At 37.7% G+C, this 21,494-nt stretch overlaps 1 protein-coding gene across 2 annotated transcripts in view; it reads left to right on the top strand.

Annotated features, from left to right (window-relative positions):
* SNX9 (sorting nexin 9) overlaps nucleotides 1–21,494 on the top strand; it is a 70,406-nt gene that overhangs the window by 9,361 nt on the left and 39,551 nt on the right. For both annotated transcript variants that reach the window (XM_026845672.1, XM_026845671.1), the window contains exons 2-3: nucleotides 18,137–18,223; nucleotides 20,575–20,649. In XM_026845672.1, coding sequence (XP_026701473.1) covers nucleotides 18,137–18,223; nucleotides 20,575–20,649 — 162 coding nt within the window. The remainder of the gene's footprint in view (nucleotides 1–18,136; nucleotides 18,224–20,574; nucleotides 20,650–21,494) is intronic.

Here is a 21,494-nt window from a genome sequence, read left to right as displayed (position 1 = left end):
AGGCCCGCGGCATGAGGGCAGCTGATGCAGACCCCCTCGGGCGGCATCCAGGGGGTGGGTGTGTGCTGCGTCTCGGGCCGGAGCCCGGTCCGTAGTGTGCGACAGCGTAATAGTAGGTAGGGTCTCGTTGTTAAAAAACAAATAAAATTTAAAAAGCAGGAAGTGAAATTATTTTGTTCCGTTCTTCAACAGTATCTGCTAGGAATGCAACAGTCAAAATCAGACCATCCTATCTGAAACCGGCCTCTTTCTAAATTAACAATGTTTATTTGCTATATTGGTTGACCATCTCTGCTTGTGTAGGTGTGAGTTAACACCCACCGGCAAATGTCATCTGTAAGTTGGCTAAATACCGCAGAAAGCTTTTTTGGTATTTGAAGTAATACTTTTGAGTCATCTGATTCCATGAACTTGGCCAGCAGTTTAAAAACTTCCTTTTTACTGATGGAGTTCTCAGACAGTACACTACTTGTGTTGCGCTTCTCGGTACTGGAGGAATTCTGCATCTTGAATGTGTCAAATTTAATGTGTCAGTAGCTGTCTCTGTAACCATGTAAGCTAATGGGTGCTCATGTTTTAGTAAACTTTTTTAGAAGCACAGAGAAGTTGGTTTTAGGCTTCAAAATCACTTAGGCAGTTTAAGAAGTGTTAATATAGTGAAATTTCTGTTCTGTTGAGGTTTTAGAATATTGTTAATGGACTCATTTTAATATTTGTGGTTTCCACTGATATGTGGGGATGTGTGTATAAATAATTTGTGATCATCCTAACTATTAAGAAAAAGAAGATTACTTCAGTGTACACATATACCACATAATCTAAGCAGATACTGTTCTAAAACAGTTTACTGTCTCCTCACTTTGAGGTGCAGTATCCTCAGGGGATCCTGCGTTTTGTGCTGAACACATGAAGCCATTTTATTCATACATTTGGAAAATTTCAATTCGTTTTTCTTGAAAATAATTTTTTGGAGTCGTGGCGTCAGACCGAAGGGTGTGTAATTTCTAATTTCCTAACCAGGACTGGCTTAAAATCAGGTGGTGCAAGTTTTTTCATTCTACACGTTGCAAGTTATGGTAATTTACTGTAACTTGAAGGTTAAAACTGGGAAGTGATAGTCAGTGAAGACTTGATATTTTGTTGTTATTACTTTGATACGCTGGTAACTGAGAGTAGTACTGAAGAGAACCTTACTTTATTTTCAGAAAAAAAAAGTAAGCTTCACCCCAGAGATAGGTCCCTCTCTGCAAATTGCCCTGCTTTGGATGTTAATTTGTTAAACTTGTGCAAATGTCAGCTATAGTAAGGGATACATTTTTTTCTAACAGTGTGAGTAATTGGATCAAGAAACAGCTTTTAGGAGCTTGGCCAACTAACCAGTCACCGTTTCACTTGGAAAGTAAATTTCGTTTTTCAAACTGTAAACAAAGTTCTCACCTTCTGCTTTCTCTCCTTCCAAAATAGCCTATTTGTAAAAGAAATATGCAAAGTGTATTTGTATTGTATGTGAAAATGTTACCAAAACTAGACTATAATTAGGCATCTGGAATGTGAATTTCTCAAACTTTAATGGTGTCAAATCCCATATATATCTGCTAGGGGTGACTGACAGGCTTGGCCTGTGCTGCACTGGCTATTAGCACTTCCTGAATTAATTCCTGTTTAAACTAGAATATACTTTCCAAGAAGGGCTGGGGGGAAAATTCAGTCTTGATTTGAATGCTTTCAGTGATGGAAAATCTAGTCTGTCCTTTCTTCTTGTTGTTATTTAAACCATCAACTCTCTTGCTGTTGATATTTCTTTTATTTTAAATCTAATTTGCCCAGGTTCTGTTTCAGGTTTTATCCTTTTGTCTACAAGATTTAACTTTGATAAACCACAGCAATTAAGTTTCTAGTGTTTTCCAGTATGAAGACTTGGGCTACAGTCATGTAATCTTCTGGCTCTTCCCTGTACCATTCAAACTCACTGGATTTCTTACTGGAATAATAAAAGCTTTTAGGGGAAAGGATTACTATTTTCACACAAAAAGACCTTTATCGATGCTTTCCTACCATATTTGTTAACTGGCAACTTGGTAGGGAGTCCTTTGTTGAAATGGTTGGGGGTAGCTCTAGGACCCAAGTACTGTGGAGGCTGTGTCTGTTGCTGTGAGCTGAGCTAGCAGTCACTGTTGCTCCTTCTCCTTTCTTGCTCCTCATTCTGTGCTGTCTATATGTCCCAGGATGCAACACTTGTCAGGCCTGTCTTTGAGCTACTGTAAGTTGCTGAAATAGCAAAAGATTAACTGAAACTGTAGGGCCATTTTCTCTAGTTCTAAGGAGGTACAGTAGCTGAAAGTTTGCTCAGAGATGATACGAAAAGTTGGATGGGGAGGGGGAGACTTTCATGGTGAAGCGTAGAGATATATAAATAGGAAATGGAGGATCTGAGACTTCTGGTGGCAGTTCTTTGGTTGGCTAGATCCTTACTGTAACTTGGCAGTGGATTTTGTGATTCCCTGAAGGGGTCACATGCTCTAAAAACTGAAAAAACAAATCAAAACGCAAAAAAAGGATTGTTTAGGAGATGCTAACATCCACAGTTTTACAGTAATTTAACTGAATCTGACTTAAAAGGTAGGCCATTTCATACCTACATTTAAGAACTGATGCGTTAAGATAAATATTTTGGATGCTTCCTTCAGAAACAATGTTGAGCTTACTAATTCCTTCTTTTTAACTGTGCGTTACAAAACGCAAAAGGTATCTGAGCCTAAAAGAATAAAGCTTAAAAATTTTTCAAAACTCGGTCACAAAGAAAATGCAATATTTTAAATACGCTTCTATGTTAGTTGCTTGCAGAAGCTGCAGATGAGATTCTCTTTCTTCTATTTGTTCTTTCTTGACTACTTTGCCTTTCCTTCTCTTTCCCCACTAGAGTTTGCCAAGTCCCAGGTTTACTCATGCTCTTTCTTTTGTTTTTGAGTTGCATTGAATAGGGAGAGCTAGAAATGTCAGGAAGTTATATGCTGGCTTTTAAATGACATGATCCCTATTTCACTCTATTTCTAGAGTTATTTTAAAATGTAGACAAGTTGTTTTCTTGAAAATGCAGATGTTTTGCCATTTGTGAAGTCCTTATTTCAGAAGGAGGTGATATTAAGAGAAGTTGATAGGTTACATGCATGCTGATGATCAAGACAGTTCTTCTGGAACTGGTGCTGCTAATGTGCAGTGAGAATTTTTAATTTAAAAGTTAAAGCTGGAACTAGGAGCCGATAAACTCTGGTTTATAGGAGTAACACTGTTGAACTTGGTGACATTACTTTCACAAGCTAGGTATTTCATAAGGCTGCATTTCATAAGCTGCATGAGGTTAGGCCCCTCTTAGTGTCAATAGCAACAGATTTTAATTTGTAACTCGAGGGGCACCTGTATCCCACCATTATGTTCATGATTGTTCACTGGTTTGTCTACTTTAAGAACTAGTTTATCTGGTTCTGTTTGTAGGGCTGGGCCCTTTTTTATGGGGACAAGTTCCTTGAGATGAAAAATTAGACTGAATATTCTGTTCTTAAAATAAGGTATATCTTAGCAATACTTGTAAAACACAGAAATGTTGTTCAAGGAATTTTTGTCCATAAAATCATGTTGGATTCTCTTGTAAATGTCACTAACCGAGTGTACTGTCACTACTCAAATGAATGTTTCTAACCGAGTAGTTTAATTTAGCATGGTTCTTGTTGTTGTGTGAAGGAAGATCATGATTTATGTATGAAAATTTCAGGTAGGAAAAAATAACACCACATTAGACTTCAAATAAAGGTTATTTTTCTTAAGTGTGTATCCTTCCTTTCATCTTCTCTTTGATTCTCTATTGCTTTTACTAGTGTAAGGCTCCCCCAGAGAAGTCTCACATTTTCCTTTGTACCATCAGGAATCTGTTTGTATGTTTTCGCAGAAACAATTCTTTGTTCTGATTTGCAGCTGGGAAGCGAAGCATCCCTCTGTGCTAAACCCTCCAAAATACCCAAACTTTTAATTCTACAAGACTGCCTTCTGTATTGTCATAACTTTGAAAGTAAACTTTTTTAGGAAATTTCATCTTAAGAGACAATTACTCAGTAAATCTGAATACGTCTGTGAGTTGGGATGAACTTCTATGCAGATCACTTCATAACCCATTCAGCACATCCCACTATTGAATTCATCAGAGCAAGACATAATACAAAGAATGAGATTACAGTTGATTTACATATGCAGGATGTGATGAAACAAAACTAATTAGGTAAAGTAATAATTTTGATTTTATGGTTTTAATCATATGAAAAGTTGTTTGGGTTTTTTTAAGCTATAATTAAGTGGATGTGAAAATATTTCCTGGGACTTTTCTAGATTATTTTGGTTTGGTGGTTTGTTTTTTTTCTTTAAGGGGCAACAAGATCACTAGAGAAGGTGAAAAAGTTTGGTAATGCAAATTTACCAGATTCCTGTCCTATTGATGGAGGGAGGTGTTATTATGAGCATGAGAACTGATACAGTCTTATTTTATTAAAATACAGGTTTTCTGTTCATCTTTCTGTCTGCCATGATCTCTTGAAAGTTCAGTGATAAGTAGGTTATGTTGTATTGCAGCAAATAATAATGCAAGGCTTCTCATTTTGGTGCTGGGAAGCTGAAGAGCTGGTAAGATCTATTTGAGACTGTGCTTGGGTAATGATTTCTCTGACTCAGTTTTTCAAAGTTATTTTAAGCACCTAGGTATTGAGTCATCAGAGACTCATTACCAGAGGTCGTCATTTGAAAACATGATTACAGTAGCTAAAGAGAAGGAAGTCTGGTATCAGATGTCATAAGCTTCATCTGATTTATAGATTCAGTGATTCAGATTTCACTCTGGTAAGAGTTTCTCCATATATCAGTATTTCATGGCTTTGTAAAAAATTTTTATTTTACTCCATTTTGTCAGAGTTTTCCTCTTTTAGAATTGTCTTCCTCTTTTATAATCTCCGATCTTCAGGTTTTGAAAAAGCTCCTGAAATAGTGAATATCCACACATTCTTCTGTTTATAAAAGCCTCCTTATTTGATTAGGACATCTGGCAAATTTCAGCGTTAACAGAGATTACAAAGGGGAAATGATACAAAACTTTGCTGTTTTAAATATGTGGGTTCCCTCCTGTATTAAATTTACAAGCAATGGCAACATTGACAGTGTTGGAAGCAGTCTTGCAAAACATTATAAAAGCAAGTAATAGAGACTGTAAAGTAGTGGAAGTGATTCATTTCAACCAGCACTACAGTAGGACAGATCAACATTTAGGTATCTGGAATTATTTAAAGTAAATAATTGTGGCAGTTCTCAGCATTCAAAGCTAAATGTCTTCTATTTGAAAGCATGTTTTGCAATTACAAGGTCATTCAAATTCACTTCAAACTTCTTTGAGGGGGCAAAAATCAGAGCTTGGGCATTTACTTTCTTTAGTTGTATTCCTGCTTTCTCAGCAATTTATGACTGGAAAGGAGCTTTCCAAGTAACACAGAGTTCAAAACCCAAAGCAATCTTGTAGTCCAGTAAGCAAAATTTAAGTGCTACTGAAGAGAAAACACATGTGCATATTGCTTACTGGAAAATTTAATTTAAGCTCTGAGCCTTATATTCTTTTTCCAAAGCCGTCTTTCTCTTTGAGCTTCATATGGGCAAGAAACCTCCATTAAAACAAACAAACAAACAAACAAAAACAAAAACAAAAAAACCAAACAACCAAAAAAAAACCCCCACGACAATTAAGACCAGAATCACATAACTTTGACAAATAGTCCTCTGTGAGAACCACAGCAGGAGAAGGGCAGGAGGGACAGCTCTTCTTGTAGGGAGTTGCCTTTATGCAGGCTGATCCAGCTGTTGTGTAGTTGAGGGGACATTCAGGACATCGCGTGGTATGAAGGGCACTCGAGCCATCCTGGGTGCTGCTCGTAAGAGGGTGTGTGCTCATAGTAAGTGTGCCGGGTAAAGTCAAACCAGCAACGCAGTGCATGTGAACAATTTTTTTTTGTCGGTAAAAACTCTTAATTTCCTCCTGTATTTTAGAGTTGCTCTTCTCCCGGGCCCTGCCCCTTAAAGGAAAGCACTGTGCAGGAGGTGTTCGCAGTGTGAAAAGTAGGTGGCTGGGAGGAGGAGGAGGTGGTAGGGAGGTAGGCAGTGCAGCTTGAGGGAAGTCCCGTGGGAGTCCAAGCAAAACAGCTGCTTCTGGGGATGGGCAGCCATGCTTGACCTGGGGTTTCTGCAACCGGGACTTGCCCAGGTAAAATCATTCAGTCCCACGCTTGTAGAAAGTGTGACTGGTGTACAACTGGTTGATGGGCGTTTTCTTACGACTTATGGTTGTGTTATTGACTTCTGCTCTGAGTTGCCATCTGCTCCTCCTTGGCAAGGGAACTGTTGTGCTTTTATTTTGTGTATTCATATGGTATCTCTTTATACACAGTAGGTTTTGGATTTGCTTTGCTTTTCCCAGCCTTCTGAGACTGCAGTTCTCAGATCAAAAATAAATTGTCCCCTCGATTCTAGTTGAATTCAAGCAAAGTGTTTGTTTTCCTGGCTGATACAACAAAATGGCTAACTTTAAAGAACAACTATAAAAATTCTCTTAGGATAGTCTTAAACTGGTTCTCTGTGAGGATTTTTTTTTTCCTTGTCATATTATATGGGTAGTTTCCAAAATAAAGATGATTGATACAAGGCTATTGCATTTATTGTTCCTGCTAGTTCTGATTTAAATCTTGGGGTTCCCTGGAGAGCCTATACAATTCATCTTTCTGCAGCAGTAAAGCCATGACTGATGAAGCACTTCATTTTGTCCTACAGCTTCATCAGATTTGAGAACTAAGCTTAAATGTTTTATTTCCTCTACTGCATTAATTATTTGGGGGCGGTGTGTGTTAAGATTTAATTAAGTAATTGAATATTGCAATAACATACAATAATAAAATGCAATTAGTGCTTAGTTACAGCACAGTTCTTTCAGCAGTACTGTAATTTCCTCCCTTAGTAGCCCTATATTTGTCTTCTGAAAATGATTGCTTATGGAATACAAAATTAAGCATCTTTCTTGCTGCAAATAACCATATTCTTGGAAGTTTATATATGGTTGTAGAATTGTAATTTTTATATCAGCAGCTCTGTCACATTTTGTTAAGCTGCCAATTTTTCTAGTAATTTGTAAGGAGGCAGAAGTTCAAACTTTCTCTTCCGATGTCTTTGATGCTTTCTGTCACTGTAAAGGTTGCTGATACAAGAAAGGTTTGTGTAGTGTCCAATTTAAATTAATTTCTAGATAATGGAAGATGGGTATTTTAAAGGAGAATCTTTAAATGTTGTGTGACTTAATCCAGTTCTGTGATCCATAATCCCTGTATTTTTTAAAAATGGTTTTTAATTTTTCTTTTTTTTTTTTACTATGGCCGAAAATAGCTGTAAGCTTGGGTCCATTAAAACCCATAAAATCTGAACTTTGCCCATTTCTATAGTAAAGAAGCTTCGTCTGATAAAATGGTAATACATTTGTGTGGGCATAATAGTTTCCTCACTTGTCTTCATAAAATAAAAGGAAACATAGAAATGGTTCAATTATTGGGCTTTCATAAAGTAGTGTTTCTAAAAAGGACTAAGAGATCCTGAAACATATTGATTGATGTTGGTTACTCAAGTAACAGAGCATTTAGCAGAATTCCACGTTGAGGATTTATCTGCTCTGCTGCATTTTAGATTCCTTCCCATCTGTCTTCAGTTACCATGCTGTTGAGCACTTGTTTTCCTGTTAATACTACCAGTGTTTGTGACTTCAAAGTAGTACAACTATTTTGTTCTGTATCTTACAGGTCAAGTCTTATTAGAAGTAGCATCATTTTAACATGCAGGTAGTTTGTTTATTTGCTTCTAGACTGGCCTGTGCAGCTGATACGTTGAAATGCACAACCTGTGCTAGTGTGGTGAGTCTGGAAAGGCTTGAAGTTCCTTAGATAACCTTAGCAAAACTGTGCCTCTCCAATTACTGGCGTAATTAATTTTTTTTTTTTAATCGCCGCTTTTAAAGAGGCAGCACTATTGTATGACTACAAGCTGTCTTAATGAGTAGGTCACGATGTGGCAGTTTTTCTGGTGAATACAGTAGGCTTTTTCTGAAACGTTCACCTCTTACTGGCTTTGTTCTTTGGGGACAGGACTGCAAGGGTACAATACTGATTGCCCTGAAGTTTCAGGCAAGCGTCAGGGGACTTGGCATGGCAGGCTTCAGAAACATACAGTTAAATATTGGTTCGGCAAACATTTGCAAGTGTTGCAGTTCGATTTCAGAGACACAGTAATGATTAATGTAGACAGAGATTTTAATCACATGAGATAAATGCATCCTGCCTAACATCTGTAAATATGTGTACAGCTGTACTTGCTGCAGGTTTAGGTTCTGCTGTAGCTGGAATTACTCTTCTCAAACTTGAAATCGTTTAGTCCCCAGTCTATCTGGGGACCTGGAATAGGTTGATATTCAGAAAGGAAACTATGGAGAACTCTTGGTACTTGGAGCATTGCAGTAAATTGATTATGAAAAAGGCCTTCCGATATATTTGGCGCTTCTCTCTCACAGTTAGAAGTTTTGCAGTACACTGTTAATAACTGGTGATTGGTTTATATGTAATGTTTTAAACAGGAAAAAAACTTAAGGTGCTTAACCCAACTGAAAGCTCAGATGTGATTCACAGGAGTATCTGAGTCAGTGACTGGAAACATCTCTAAATCATATGGGTGTCTTGCATGTATTTCTGCAACTGAATTCCCCTTGCTTCTGTGTTGCTTGGGTGCATGGGGATTCTGTTATTTGATTTGACAGTGCTCCATAGATAAATCTGTATGAATACTGCAAAAGGTAACCAAGTGCCTCTTTTAATAGTGCATGATGTTTCTTTTGAAAGTACTGGAATTTGAATGCTGCTTTTTAAAACTACTGAGCTCCTTACAGATAATCCACAGACTTCAAAATTCTTGAGCACTGTTGTAAACCTGGAAAATACCGTTTCTCTTTACTTTTTTCATGATCTGTGGCAGTGGTTGTCTACCCACCTGATTTGTAACTGCATAGAAAGAAGCTAGAACTTACTGAACACCTGAAGATTTTAAGATCTGTTACATTCTAACACTTTTAAGACATCTTAGTCTTTTAACCATTTTAGGCCTCATACAGCATCAATAACTTTTAGTCCTAGATATTTGAGCTGAACAAGGGTCCTCCCGAAGTGTTCATTTGAATGCAAGTTCTTAGTGTGCATGCTGCCTGTAATGCTGGCCTGGAGCGTGTTCCAGTGGGCTCTGGGGTGTGCTGATGTTTGCTTACAGGTAGACAGCTATAAAGAAGCTCATGTTCTGTAAATCAGAAATAAGATATTTAACCAAAAATAAGCTGGACTAGCCTGAACGGAGTTCAGGTGGTCTTTCCAGACCAAAAAATTATTTTCACCAAGGCAGTGAAGTCCTGTGTGGTAGACCTGAAGGACTAATCTGTCCTCACTGAGGAGGGCCTGAGCTGCTGAAGAGGCTAGTAAGTCATTGTCTTTATTACTAGAGAAAACATTTCCAAGTCTCTTTCACACTTGAAAACTTGCCTAGTCCCTTCTTTCTTACACAAAGTCATACAGAAATGGTTTCAAGGCAAGCTTTATTACACCTTTGTTCTAATTCTTAAAGTGCCAGTGATTCAAGCCACATGCATGTTGGTAGGAATAATTATTGTCCCTTACCCTATAAACACTTCAAAATTTGTATTTGTGCTTTTTGGAAACTCTTCATGCTTTAACCATTTTCTTGCAATATGAGGTAGACCTTTTAATCCAGTGCAAATACCTGCCTCAAGTATTGTAAGCACATGCAGCTTGGAGGCTGAAGAGGAACTCCCTGTTTTGCGTCTCTTCTGTCTGCAAGCATGTTTTATTAGCAGGAAAAAATTATGCAAGTCCTTGTTTCTTAGCTTTTTATCTGTATTTAATTGGCTTCTAATGTGTTCATAGTCAGTGGTGTTGACTTCAAATGACTAGCTGCAGGCTATTGAGCTTATTTTAGTGTTGAAAAATTGCTCAGAAGAAAGTGAGCAATCAGGTCAGGAGACACATTTTTAATGTGAGTTTGTAGAATAATGTGAAGATCCAGCAGTCAGAGCTGGTGAGGAAACTTGAAGTAATGATACCTGAGTATTGTGATCTCTCTTAGTTAAGAAGTGCAGTTCTTGACTGAATTTAGTTTCACTTTTTGGATGAGTTTATTTTAATTCTGATGTTGCCCAAAGCAAAAAACCCAATTGTGTTAGAAAAGAAATTTAATACTAAAGGAACGTTTTTATTAGGTGAATTTTAAATTTTACTTATTGTTTAATGAAAACAACTTGAAGGGACTTGGTTCAGTTTCTTCAGGCTAGTCGTTTTTTTTCTAGGCAGATGTTGAGCACATACACAAGAACAGTGATGCCTAGCACTATACAAGAAATATGTATTTTCTTCATTTGTTTTGTATTAGTTAAAAAGATAAGCATTGAGGTCTTTTTTTCTTTGTAATAAACCTTTATTACTTTAACTGTCAGTTTCTAGGATAATGTATAATCTCTTGAATTCTGGAGGTGAGGCTTCTGTAGGAGCCTGTCTGAGAAGACAGTGTCCCTAGTGTCCTCTTACGCTTCCATCTTCAGTTTTTTGTTTGATTCTTGTCTCTTAGGAATGCCTGTGAGAGGAACATGTGTAGAGATTTCTTTCCCGTAGGCAGGACAGAAGGTGGCTGCCTTTCCAGGCTGAGAGGCGTAGGCATTTGAAGAGCTGCTTGATATTTCTGCATAGGATATCCAAATGTACACTTTGCCTAGCAGTCTGATACAGTTGTAATGGAGGGACTAAAGTGAAGAGGCATTTTTTTGTCAAATCATAGCCCTGGTTGTTGCAGCTGCTGCAGTGAGAATCTCTTCAGTCTTGGAGTACTTACTGGCTTTTGGATGTGCTTGGGTTTTAGGATAAAGGGTGCAGGAAAGGTTTGAATAAATCTGTCAAAGTGATAGCCACTGTTGGAAGGAAGGTAGTGTTCTCAGTGCTCTGAGGTGGGGGGCTCCTGCCTATGTTTCTGAAGCACTTTTCTTACTGTTTTTTTTTGGGGGGTGGGGGTGAGAGGGTTTTGTTGTTTTGTTTTGTTTTTTTCCTGAGCTCTTTGGACACCAGTTGTTTTAAACTTCTGGCAGTACCTTGAGTAATATCCAAAGTGGGACTTATCGTGTGTTTTGACTTGCTGAGAGGTTTTTTCAAAGATGTATTGATTAAAACGTGACGTCTTAAGTAGTCTGTCTGTGAAGGGTAAAATGAAACAATGGTTAAACTGTTTAGAACTTTGGCCACCCTCATTGTTTCTGTAGATTTACTGATACAACGAAGACAGCTAGGAGTTTAATGCTGATTCTTCAGCTGCTAACAAGTCAGATGTCTTGCAGTTGTTCTAAGCAGTAAACTACCTCAAAACAATATTAGACAGTAATCACAGGGCAAATTGCTGTGAAAGATCAAACAGTACAGAAAATACAAAAATTAATTGCCTTTTGTTTGCAGAGTGTTGCCACTTTTTAGATTAAATGCTTCATTTTGAACTGTTCTCTTAAATGTTATCAAAATATACTGCCAACTTCTGAACTGATTTATTTGCAGCTAGGTTTTTATCTTTATTTTCTTTTCTTTCCGCTTTGTCAATTTGTCTAATCCTCCTCAACCTGTATCCCAGGTATACTATTTTTATTTTGTTTTCTTAGAACTGCCCTTTAGAATGAATATTTTATTTCTAAAACCAATATTGGTGGGAAAAGCAGTTCTGAAATAAAAACACAACCCAACCAAAAAAAACTCACAAAAAATGTAACAAAAACAACCAACCAAACCTACATCCAAAAAACTTCTAGTAGAGAATGAATAATACGAAGTCTGGGAAGCCAGAAATGCATTTTACTGTTCTTATGTTCAAAATATGAACACTTATCACTGATAAGCAATATGTTCATCACTTCCAGGTGTGATGAACATATTGCTTATCAGTGTTTCACAAGCAGCTGGTTTCAAAGTCTTATGCTTTCTAGACCTACTGAAGAATATTTGTACTAAGTGATGTAGTTTTTGTAGCAAACCTTTCTGGAGCTTATTCATAACAGAAATGTTACTGGAGTTATTTGAGGTGACCAGAAGCCCTTTGTTGTTCATTGCAGCTAAAAGCTTAAGCTGCAGTCCTAGAAGAAAAGTGCAAGTCTGCTTACTGTCAAGGCTATTTAAATTTTAAGGGCTTGACTTCTGAAGAAGAGTCTCAGCTCAAAAATAGAAAAAAGCTGATGCTAACAATTAACTTTTTTAAAAAAGACATTTTACCAGGCTACCCAAATTATGGTTCTGCTTTTGTAGTGGGATGCAGGTTTCTCTGAAAATATTTCTCATTTACTTTCCAAAATAGAAATATGGAATCCTTTCTGTGAACCTGGGAACAGTAGAACATGAGACTGGAGACGAAGTGCGAACCTCTAAGGTGCTCCTATCCTTGCTGCTGTGATACAGGAGTTGTCTTTCTGGGACAGTGGCACAAAGCAAGTTAAACCTGTGAATTCCTGTCCCTTGAAGAGGGTACTGCTATATGTCTGAAGCACTGAACTGCTGAAGTGCTAGCAGCTAAAACAAAGGCATGCATTTATCATGGGAATTTCATGCTATGAACCTTTTTGGTATTTCCTTTGTATTATCTGCCACTGCCGGCTGTCCAAGAGAAGCAGTTGTAGTACAAGTTTCTTACTTTTAACACATGGTTGAAACAGATGAGTCTATGGCATAACTCTTTCTAATACAATGAAGTCCTGCCCATAGGGAAAGCATTTTCAAAGGTTCCAATTTTTGAGCAGCTTCTCCAGTTTTAGATTTATAAAGCATACTTCCATTGTAACCCAACAATTCTGCATCAGGATGTCCAGTGTTACAAAAACATTTTGCTTCAGAAGTGTGAAATTAAACAAAAAACAGTAGTTACTCTGTTTGGATTGTTAGTCATTCTTATCAACAGACAGTCAGACAGGGAAGCTATTATAAAAGCTGTTGTGAACACAACTGATGTGCATTAGCTGGTAGTCTGTAAGCTTGTGGCTAGTGAGAAATGCACAGTGGTTTTTGTCCTATTTCATGAAAGAGCTAGCCTGCTGGAGGTGAACTGTGATGTGGGCAAGTGTGTGCCTGTCGACATTAGAATTGTCTGACTTGGGGGCAAGTTGCTCTTCCATCTGAACATAACATCTCTCTTGAGTGAAATATCCTAGAGAAGGCAGAAAGATTCTTATGAGAAATAGGTACTTCTGTTGCTTTATCACCTCTTCCAAGTTTCTGTGGGAAATACAGAAAATTCAGTCCGTTGGGAGTCTGCTGAGATCTTGGATAATCCTCTGGTAACTTCATGTGGTGATAATGTAATCCTTCATTGGAATTTTATTTTAATGACTTTTGCTAGCCAACTTCCTTCCCATTTAATTTATGCTAAGAGTCTTGACACACTGACAGGTGTAGTTGCATAGTCTTACGTCTGCTTGCAGCAATAAGTTGGCAAATGCTCTTGGTTTTGGTTTTTTCCTCTTGGTTTTTAATATTTTGGAAACAGGGGCGAGGTACTCAACTCAGACAGAAGTAATGGAGAAAAGCTAAGTCTACTCCAGGTCTGCAGAGGAATAATACTTTTTGCTAATACAGGTACTGCTTTTCAATGCAAAGAATCTTTTGTGTTTTACTCTGCTTAGGCATGATTGCTATTATTGTTCTAAAAAGATAGTAATAGTGATTGATTGCAATGCTTTGAATTTCTAGAAGTTGAGATGCTCCATACTGTAATGTCAGTAAATCTGTAAATTGGGAAACCTCCATCCAGATGTGTAACTACAGCAGGTCGCTCCAAAGAATGCTGGTGTAACACTGAGAATTACCGCTTTCCTTTATATTTTCTTCTTATTATTAAAATCTAAATGTCTATACCCATACTACTGAAAAACTTTTGTTCCTTTAACGAGGAGTTCTTGCTGGTTTCCCCCTGTCCTCAACTTGTAGAGCAAACTGCTGGCTCCCTCTTTTTGCAGAGAAACTGCAATATACACCAGAGCTGCAGAGATGCTGGGGTTCAGAGAGCCCTTTCCTCCTTGGTATGCATTGTGCTGGGGTTCTGTTTAATCCATGCCAGCCTTTTCTCACATGAGGAGCCCAAGATAGATGTCAGGACGTGTTACAGACTCCCAGTAGAGGTGCAGGAAGCTCCACTGCCACCTGAGAAAAGGGAGGCAGTAGGTGTGCAGTACAGTGACTGGGTTCTGCTTTCTGGTCAGTGAAATCTGTTTAAGCTTTTTGAGTTAGCAGTCCTTTTTTTTCAAAGAATCTGACAAAACAGCTTCAGAATCCAGAACCAGTTGTATCTTGAGGGGGTGAGAGTGGAGAAATAGATGCAACCCGTAAAAGAAACTACTTTTTTTTTATAGCTAATAGATTGATTAGCAGTTCTTACTTGTTTTGCACGTTTGCAGTATTCTGTAAACGAAGCAATGACCTTCATTCCACTAACGAAATGTTTGCATCTCTGAAGTTCCTGTAGTTTTTGGATTGTTTGATCCTTTTACATATAATCAGAAGTAAATGTTAATTTAGGGTTAGTTAGTGTAACAAATGTAACTTTTTTTAAACCTGTGTTTTGAAGAAGTTGTCTTTGTGGTGTTTGTTCTGTGATCTTTGGAATTTGTCAGAGATTCACATTTTATAAATATTCAAATGTCCATAAGCTTAGACCTAATGTTTGATGCATGTATTGCAGTGTCCATGAGCTAGAATCCTTTTCTTGTTAAATGCTTTCTTCTTTCCATGCCTATGTGCTATTTTGTGTAAGTGGCAACAAACTGACTCTAAACCATAACTGCTACTTGGACGTAATATTTGCGGCCAGTAAGTAGGAAAAAGTTTATTGCAAAACCAAATCATTTTCCTTTTTATAGTATTTTGGAACTGATTGTCAAAAATTTAAATAGGGTTGGGACTGATGCCACTGCCGAAGGGAAAGCTAGAGGGTTTTCTGTTGTTAACAATAAGCTTATTAAATTGAGGGAAAATATTTAGTCTCTTAGTTTTGCTTACTTCAGAATTGGTCGTTTGTACTATTTTTCCTATTAAATAAAAAGCTTACTTGCCAGGAGTTCTTAGGGACTTAATTCCTGAACTAGCCAAATGAGCCCAGAAATGCAAGAGAAACAGAGAGTACCAGCAAAAAAATCTGGGGAATGTATTTGAAACGTCAGTATATGGATCAGGTTACAGATGTACCTCAAATGCTTAATGCTCTGTAATAATACATTTCTGTAGTATTGGGAATATTGGTGGGTTTTTTTTTTCCCAATTTCTTAAGCTGCAGTAAGGCAAAAGTTACTGTGGTTTTTTGTAACTTTTTTTTTCCCGTCTCCCTCTTTTTTTTTTTTTTTAAGATCTTGAAGCAGGCATCCAGAGCAAGTGAATGAATAGGCTTTGTCATAATGATTTTAATAAATTCTATCTATCTCTCTTGGTCTCTCTTTCCCTACAAGCCAAATACTTTCAGATTATTCTGAGTAACTTTATTTCCCTGCTACACCTGGAGAACACAAATGTATCTTACCTTTTCAGTCTGGTCATTACCAGGAGATGTTTTCCTGAAGGCTGGTAAAATCTGCCCTTGTCCTGGTGAATTGTCATCATTCCTGTGAATAAAAGTGAGCACATAATACTATGGTGTACTACTACTTGAAGACTAAGAAAGCTGGCTGGTTAAGAAAGCGGCTTTCCTCACGGTTAGATGCCTAGCATCTGAGTGCTGTTAAATTGACTTGCAGGAACTGGTTAAGTATTGGTAACCTGCTGTAAAAAGGACATGTGTAACACCTTCATCTACCACTGCTGAGGGGAGAGGCTTGGAGGGTGGTGCTTTTTACACTCCTACTTCAAATGTTGTATTTCAAAAGGTATGCTGCTTCTCATTGGTTTACTTTCTAAGACAAGTACAGCAGCTTATTCTTATATTTGCATGGAGGCCTGATTTTCTGCTGGAAAGCAAGCACTCTGTTATTACTAAAATAATTATTTTCCTCTTCATCTTGGTTTTGCAGGGCATAATCTGAGAGTGCTGAAAAGCTTTCATGCAAGGAAGTGCTCAGAGTGCTTGGAACACAGTTTTCTGCAATGTTGTACTTCTCTCTTGGAGAAGACTAGGTGTTTGATTTGTTGTGCACATGGTTCAGAATTAGCTTTGTCAGCTGAACTACAGCATATGCATTTTTTCTTGGCTCTGTTTTTATTTACACTGAAATAAAGTATCTCTTGGCCAGCCAGAAGTATTTCCACATGATACTCATTAAATTGAAATGTGGGGGTAGGAAGTTGTGTTTTTCCTCGTTTATGTCAGAATAAGGGATGTCTAGGTGGTGATCATAACAACCTGCAATTTTGAGACAGGCAAGGCTTGATGGTGAATGTCTCTTCTGGTATTTTTTTCCTGTCACATAACTTGCTTTCAACAGAAATCATGATTTTACTGTCATCTTTATGACAGAAACAATTAGGTTTTGAACCTCATTACTGTACACAGTGGCTGACGTTATTAGTAACACCAGTATAAAATTGTTTTTCTTGGATTTAGTTTTTAATCTGCAGGAACAATGTCCGCTTCTGTATGAGCTGAGGCAACTAAAGCATTATGTCTTACTGGTGAAGCTGAGACCATAGCCTTGAGTCTTTCAAGATGTGTTAAGGAAATTGGCATGTTTCCTGAAGTAAGCATTCTGCTGCTCTTAATCCTCTATGAGCTGGAGAAATAAGGGCTATGATGTAAACTGTATTGAGTATTGATATTTTTGTTATAACTGTCAGTATTGTCTGTTAAAACCTGTACTTTTTCTGTTTGCCTTTCCTGACCTGTAGTCTAGTTTTCCCTTTTCCTGCTCTTTGATACTTCAGCATTGGCATTAATCAGATAAAATAATATGTTAATTACTTCTGGGACACCTGGCTAACATGAAGACTTGAAGTGTAAAAACGATTTTATCTTTTACAAGTTCTACTGGTGTGATGAGTTTTCAGGGGTAGAGAAGCTTAGATAAAGGGTTTATTGTGGTCAGGTTTAAAGTTTAATATGCTAATTTAAATGGAAAGCTGAAACTGATTCTAGATCATCCTTTAAGAGTCAGGGAGAAAACATGTAGTTTCTCTCCACATCCACTTCACCAGTTTGTGAGAAAATACAGTCCCTTTGTGATTTCAGAGGGCTTTCTCTACTTTCTGTTTGGAAAGGTATTTTAATACAATAGAAAGATGTGTGGGAATAAAATCTTAGTCCATATCACAAGTCTTTGTATAAAGAAGCAGAACTATTCTTTAAATGTTAAGTGACTTCATAAGTGTTTCAAACATAACATTTCTTTATGTAGTGTAGTAGCAGAGCCTTTGTATGCCTAAATACTTAAAAATTAGGTTGGTTTTGTTTTTCCTTCCCCTCTCATGCCAAAACATAACAGACCTACTCTTACCGTTTATGCATTTGCATAGTTCTTCCTGTATACAAAGTCTCCAAACAAATTTTACATATTACTCTTTATGTGCAGTGGTTACTTAGATCTGCAATTACTTCTTTTCTTTTTCTGAATTGCTTGCACTGTGCAACAGTTATCTTTACCCCAATTGGAGTTAGAACGTGTCTTGCTGGGGAAAAAAAAAAAAAAAAAAAAAAAAATTAGATTGTTTGCTAAAGTTAGAAGCCTTTTCTTCTGCTGCTGGAAATAGTTCTGCACATTGGTGAACAGCCAATCTTAAACTGTGAATCCTCCTGGAAAATGATGATCACTTCTAACAAGCTCCACAGGAGATTTTAATCTTGTAAAGTTTGCGTTAGTGTTCAGTTTGGAGTTCAAATTTAGGAAATGTTAGCTTCCTACATGTTGAGTTGCTCTTTGAATATCCAGCCTTACCCCACTTACTATTTCTGCTACAGTTGTGCTGAAACTTCCTTCATGAAATCTTCTAAGTAAGCTGTAAGACTCACTGCTGTATTCTTTTTTCACATACAGGCTCGTGTTATGTATGATTTTGCTGCTGAGCCTGGAAACAACGAGCTGACCGTCAGTGAAGGGGAGATCATTGTAATTACCAACCCGGTAAGAAAACTAAGATGGAATCAAGGCTTCAGTGCACTTTCCTGAGCTACTTCTGGCAGGTGGAAGAAAAAAGATGCTAGGTGATATCTGAAAGCCTGGCCGACCCTCTGCTGAAGAATTAGTGAATAAACTTAAATACAAAGAATTTTCTAGTAATTTTTTGGAAACAAATGCAATGAGCAGTTTTAGAGTACAGGGGACCTCTCAGATGGTGCCTTGTGCACTCAGGAATTTGCTCAGCTTGTTCCCCTCTAAAGAAAGCTGAGTGCTAAGGCAGAGGAAGGAGCTAATGATGGTGATCTCTGTACATCTGAATGGGTTGTCTTTTTTTGTGTGCTTAATGTTCCACATCTTGTGTGTATGTAATCTTACAGGTGCTTGGCACTTGCATTTAAATTTAACCTGACGGCTCCCTTCTCAGTTTTGAGTTTCTTAAATGACATCAGTATTCCAAGTTTGTTCAAAGAACTTCTGACAAAATTTGTTACTAAATCTGTGTGTCCTTTCATAATAAAGGAACATGGACAAGGTACTGGGAACAAGTGGTGAAAATACTATGGTAATGATATCAGGGAGTTCTTAAATTAATAGTACTTTTGAGAACTGACATTTGATTTACATGTGCAATTTGAATTTGAGTGCACTTTTATTGTCCTGTACAGTTCTTACCCTTGGTAACAAGGTAAGCATTAGTTGATTCTGCTTTCGATTTTTGTGTAGTGAGATGACTCAGTGAATAGACTTTCCTTTTAAAACACATATAGACAAAACCTACCCGGTCTCGATGCCAGGTTTTATTTATCTGGTTGGATAGGAAACATAGATTCTGCAAAATAAACTAATTGTCTGAAGAGCCTAGTCATGTACAATCCTGACAATTTTTAGTTCCACTGACCTTAAATATTCGCAGCAGATATTTAGTAGAACCAGCACCCTCTTGGATAGTATGCTATGCTATGGCAGAGGTAACATTTTAATTGAGTTCAGGAGTTTAATGCTGTTTCACAAAAGTAGAACTAAATAAATAGTTTACCACATTCAAGGTAGTTCTTGCTGAACAAGAATATACTTAAAATGAAGTAAAACTTTGTTGTCCATAATTAAACTGTAGGATAGATTGCCACAAAGACTCTCTTTTGATATGAGAGGTTTAGAGAGCAGTAGCGTAAGTCATTAAAGTCCACTGATAATTGCTTTTAAGTTGCAGCAATACAAATGTGACTTCTGGCTCAAGATGTCCTTGCTCTTGCAGTTTAACCAAGCTAATCGAATTTATAATCCGAGATGTCTAGTTGTTTCTGTGCTTTTGAGTGTTAGCTTTTAGGTAGATAAGAAAAAGCAAATGAAAGTTCGTTATTTCAGTAACTGATTGATCTTTACTGTCTAAAATCTTGAATACATAAGCAGACTTCTTACTATGTGCAGGATTACATAAAATTTCCAAGTGAAACAACAAAATTGTAAATAAATTAATACATCCATTAAAAAGCAAATTAAAAACCCCTGAAATTCAATAATTGCTGTCTAATGTATGTGGTTCCAATTTCCAGCTGTGGGTTAGCCTGACATGTAACTATGTATTCAATGAACAGCTTGATTTTAAAACAGGACTTGCTTATTCCAGATAATGTTGTCCTGGGGTTGACTTTGCTTAACTGCAAGGTCTGCAAAGGTTTCTTTGTATATGTAGAATATGTGTGTTAAACAAACAGTAATATGATGTCCAACTGAGATCAGAGCTGAACTGTGTTAGTTCTTTCCAAACTAATAGCATGAGATCTGCCTCTGAAATCAAATGTACACTAGAAAGAGTGTCTCCAGATCTTGCATGGCATGTACTTCTCTTAATCTTGATGTTATCCTTAATATTTTTGTAGCTAGATTATAGCTCCCACTCATCACACACCTCTGCACCTTCAATAAGTGAAGCAGAGATTTTACAGGTGTTATCAATAGTTTAATTCCTTGAGTGTTGATTCTTTATAATCTGTTGATTAAAATTAATGCTTTGGAATTGGCATACTAAAAGCTGTGTTTTGATGCAGGCTGTGTCCAGACAATTGACTGTGGTTTCATAAACGATCAAAAGTGCTGAAAATAACCATTTCCCCCTCATGCTTTTGAAATCTGAAGTCCCCAAGAGCTGTGTGAAACAAGCATGCTCTGTATTCTGTTTAAGTGAGTGTGTCTGTTGCTTCAAAAAATTTAAGTGAGTTTGTTCATGGTCATACAGTCATAACTGTATTCTGAACATTGCATTTGACAGTAAGACAGTCCTTCCTCCTGAGCTGTTTAAAACATGCTGTGGGATCCATCTAGCAAAACTATTTCTATATTATTACTTCTTTTAGGATGTCGGTGGAGGCTGGTTAGAAGGGAAAAATAGCCAAGGTGAGAGAGGACTTGTTCCAACAGATTATGTTGAGGTAAGTGACTCCACTACTCTGCACTAAGAAAGCAGAACTACTGAAAAGGCTGTCGTCTCATTCTCTGATCATACTCTCATGCTCAAACATAATGCTTCCAATGTTAAAGCCTGGAATATGTAATCTTACTGTAGCTGGCTTTGGAAACCAGTACAAACATGCCATCCAAAGTTTCTGTGCTTCTTCATGGTTTCCCAAGAAATGCGACAGGAGGTTGTCTATAGTAAATACTGGTCATCTGCAGAACATGAGCTATTTTGAGTCTGCCTGTGGTTTGGGGGGAGGTCATCTCATGATCCAATAATCATTTTGTTTTCCTGACTGAAGATACAGACACGGAAGTGAATTGAGTAATGCCAGTTTACACCGGTGTTGCTGTGGCTGATTTGCCACATGCTCATAAATCTCTGGAATGGAACCCCACTTCTGGGGCTTAGGATATGGGAACCCAAATCTAGGGGCTGCTCAGCTGATCTTCTTCCTGAAGGCCTTTGCTGTCACTTCAGTGTGTGTTGATCTGTTCTTTGTTTAAAGACTGGTGGTATGGGGGTGGGGATGGAAGGGGGGTCTCAGTGCAAAGACTGGAACCCAGCTCACTCTTGAAGGGCCCAGTGTCTGTATGTCTCTGCAGGATGCCAGTTCAGTGAAGACTCTAGCTGTAATTCTTGCTGCCTCCTTTTAAGGCATGTGCCTCCTGTCCTTCACCAGTGCTGTGGTTATTTAAAATTAAAAAAAGAAGAAGCAAGGGAGGACAATGCTGCCTCACATGACCTTGACATGACTTTGCTTTTTGCCTTCAGTTGGCTAGCTCATGGTCCGGTAACTTTTGGCTCTCCAAACTTGCT

Source organism: Athene cunicularia, assembly GCF_003259725.1.
Source record: "Athene cunicularia isolate RWA chromosome 3 unlocalized genomic scaffold, athCun1 chr3_part1, whole genome shotgun sequence".
Taxonomy (NCBI): domain Eukaryota; kingdom Metazoa; phylum Chordata; class Aves; order Strigiformes; family Strigidae; genus Athene; species Athene cunicularia.
Note: the sequence above shows the minus strand (reverse complement) of the source record. Positions and strands in the feature narration are given on the sequence as shown.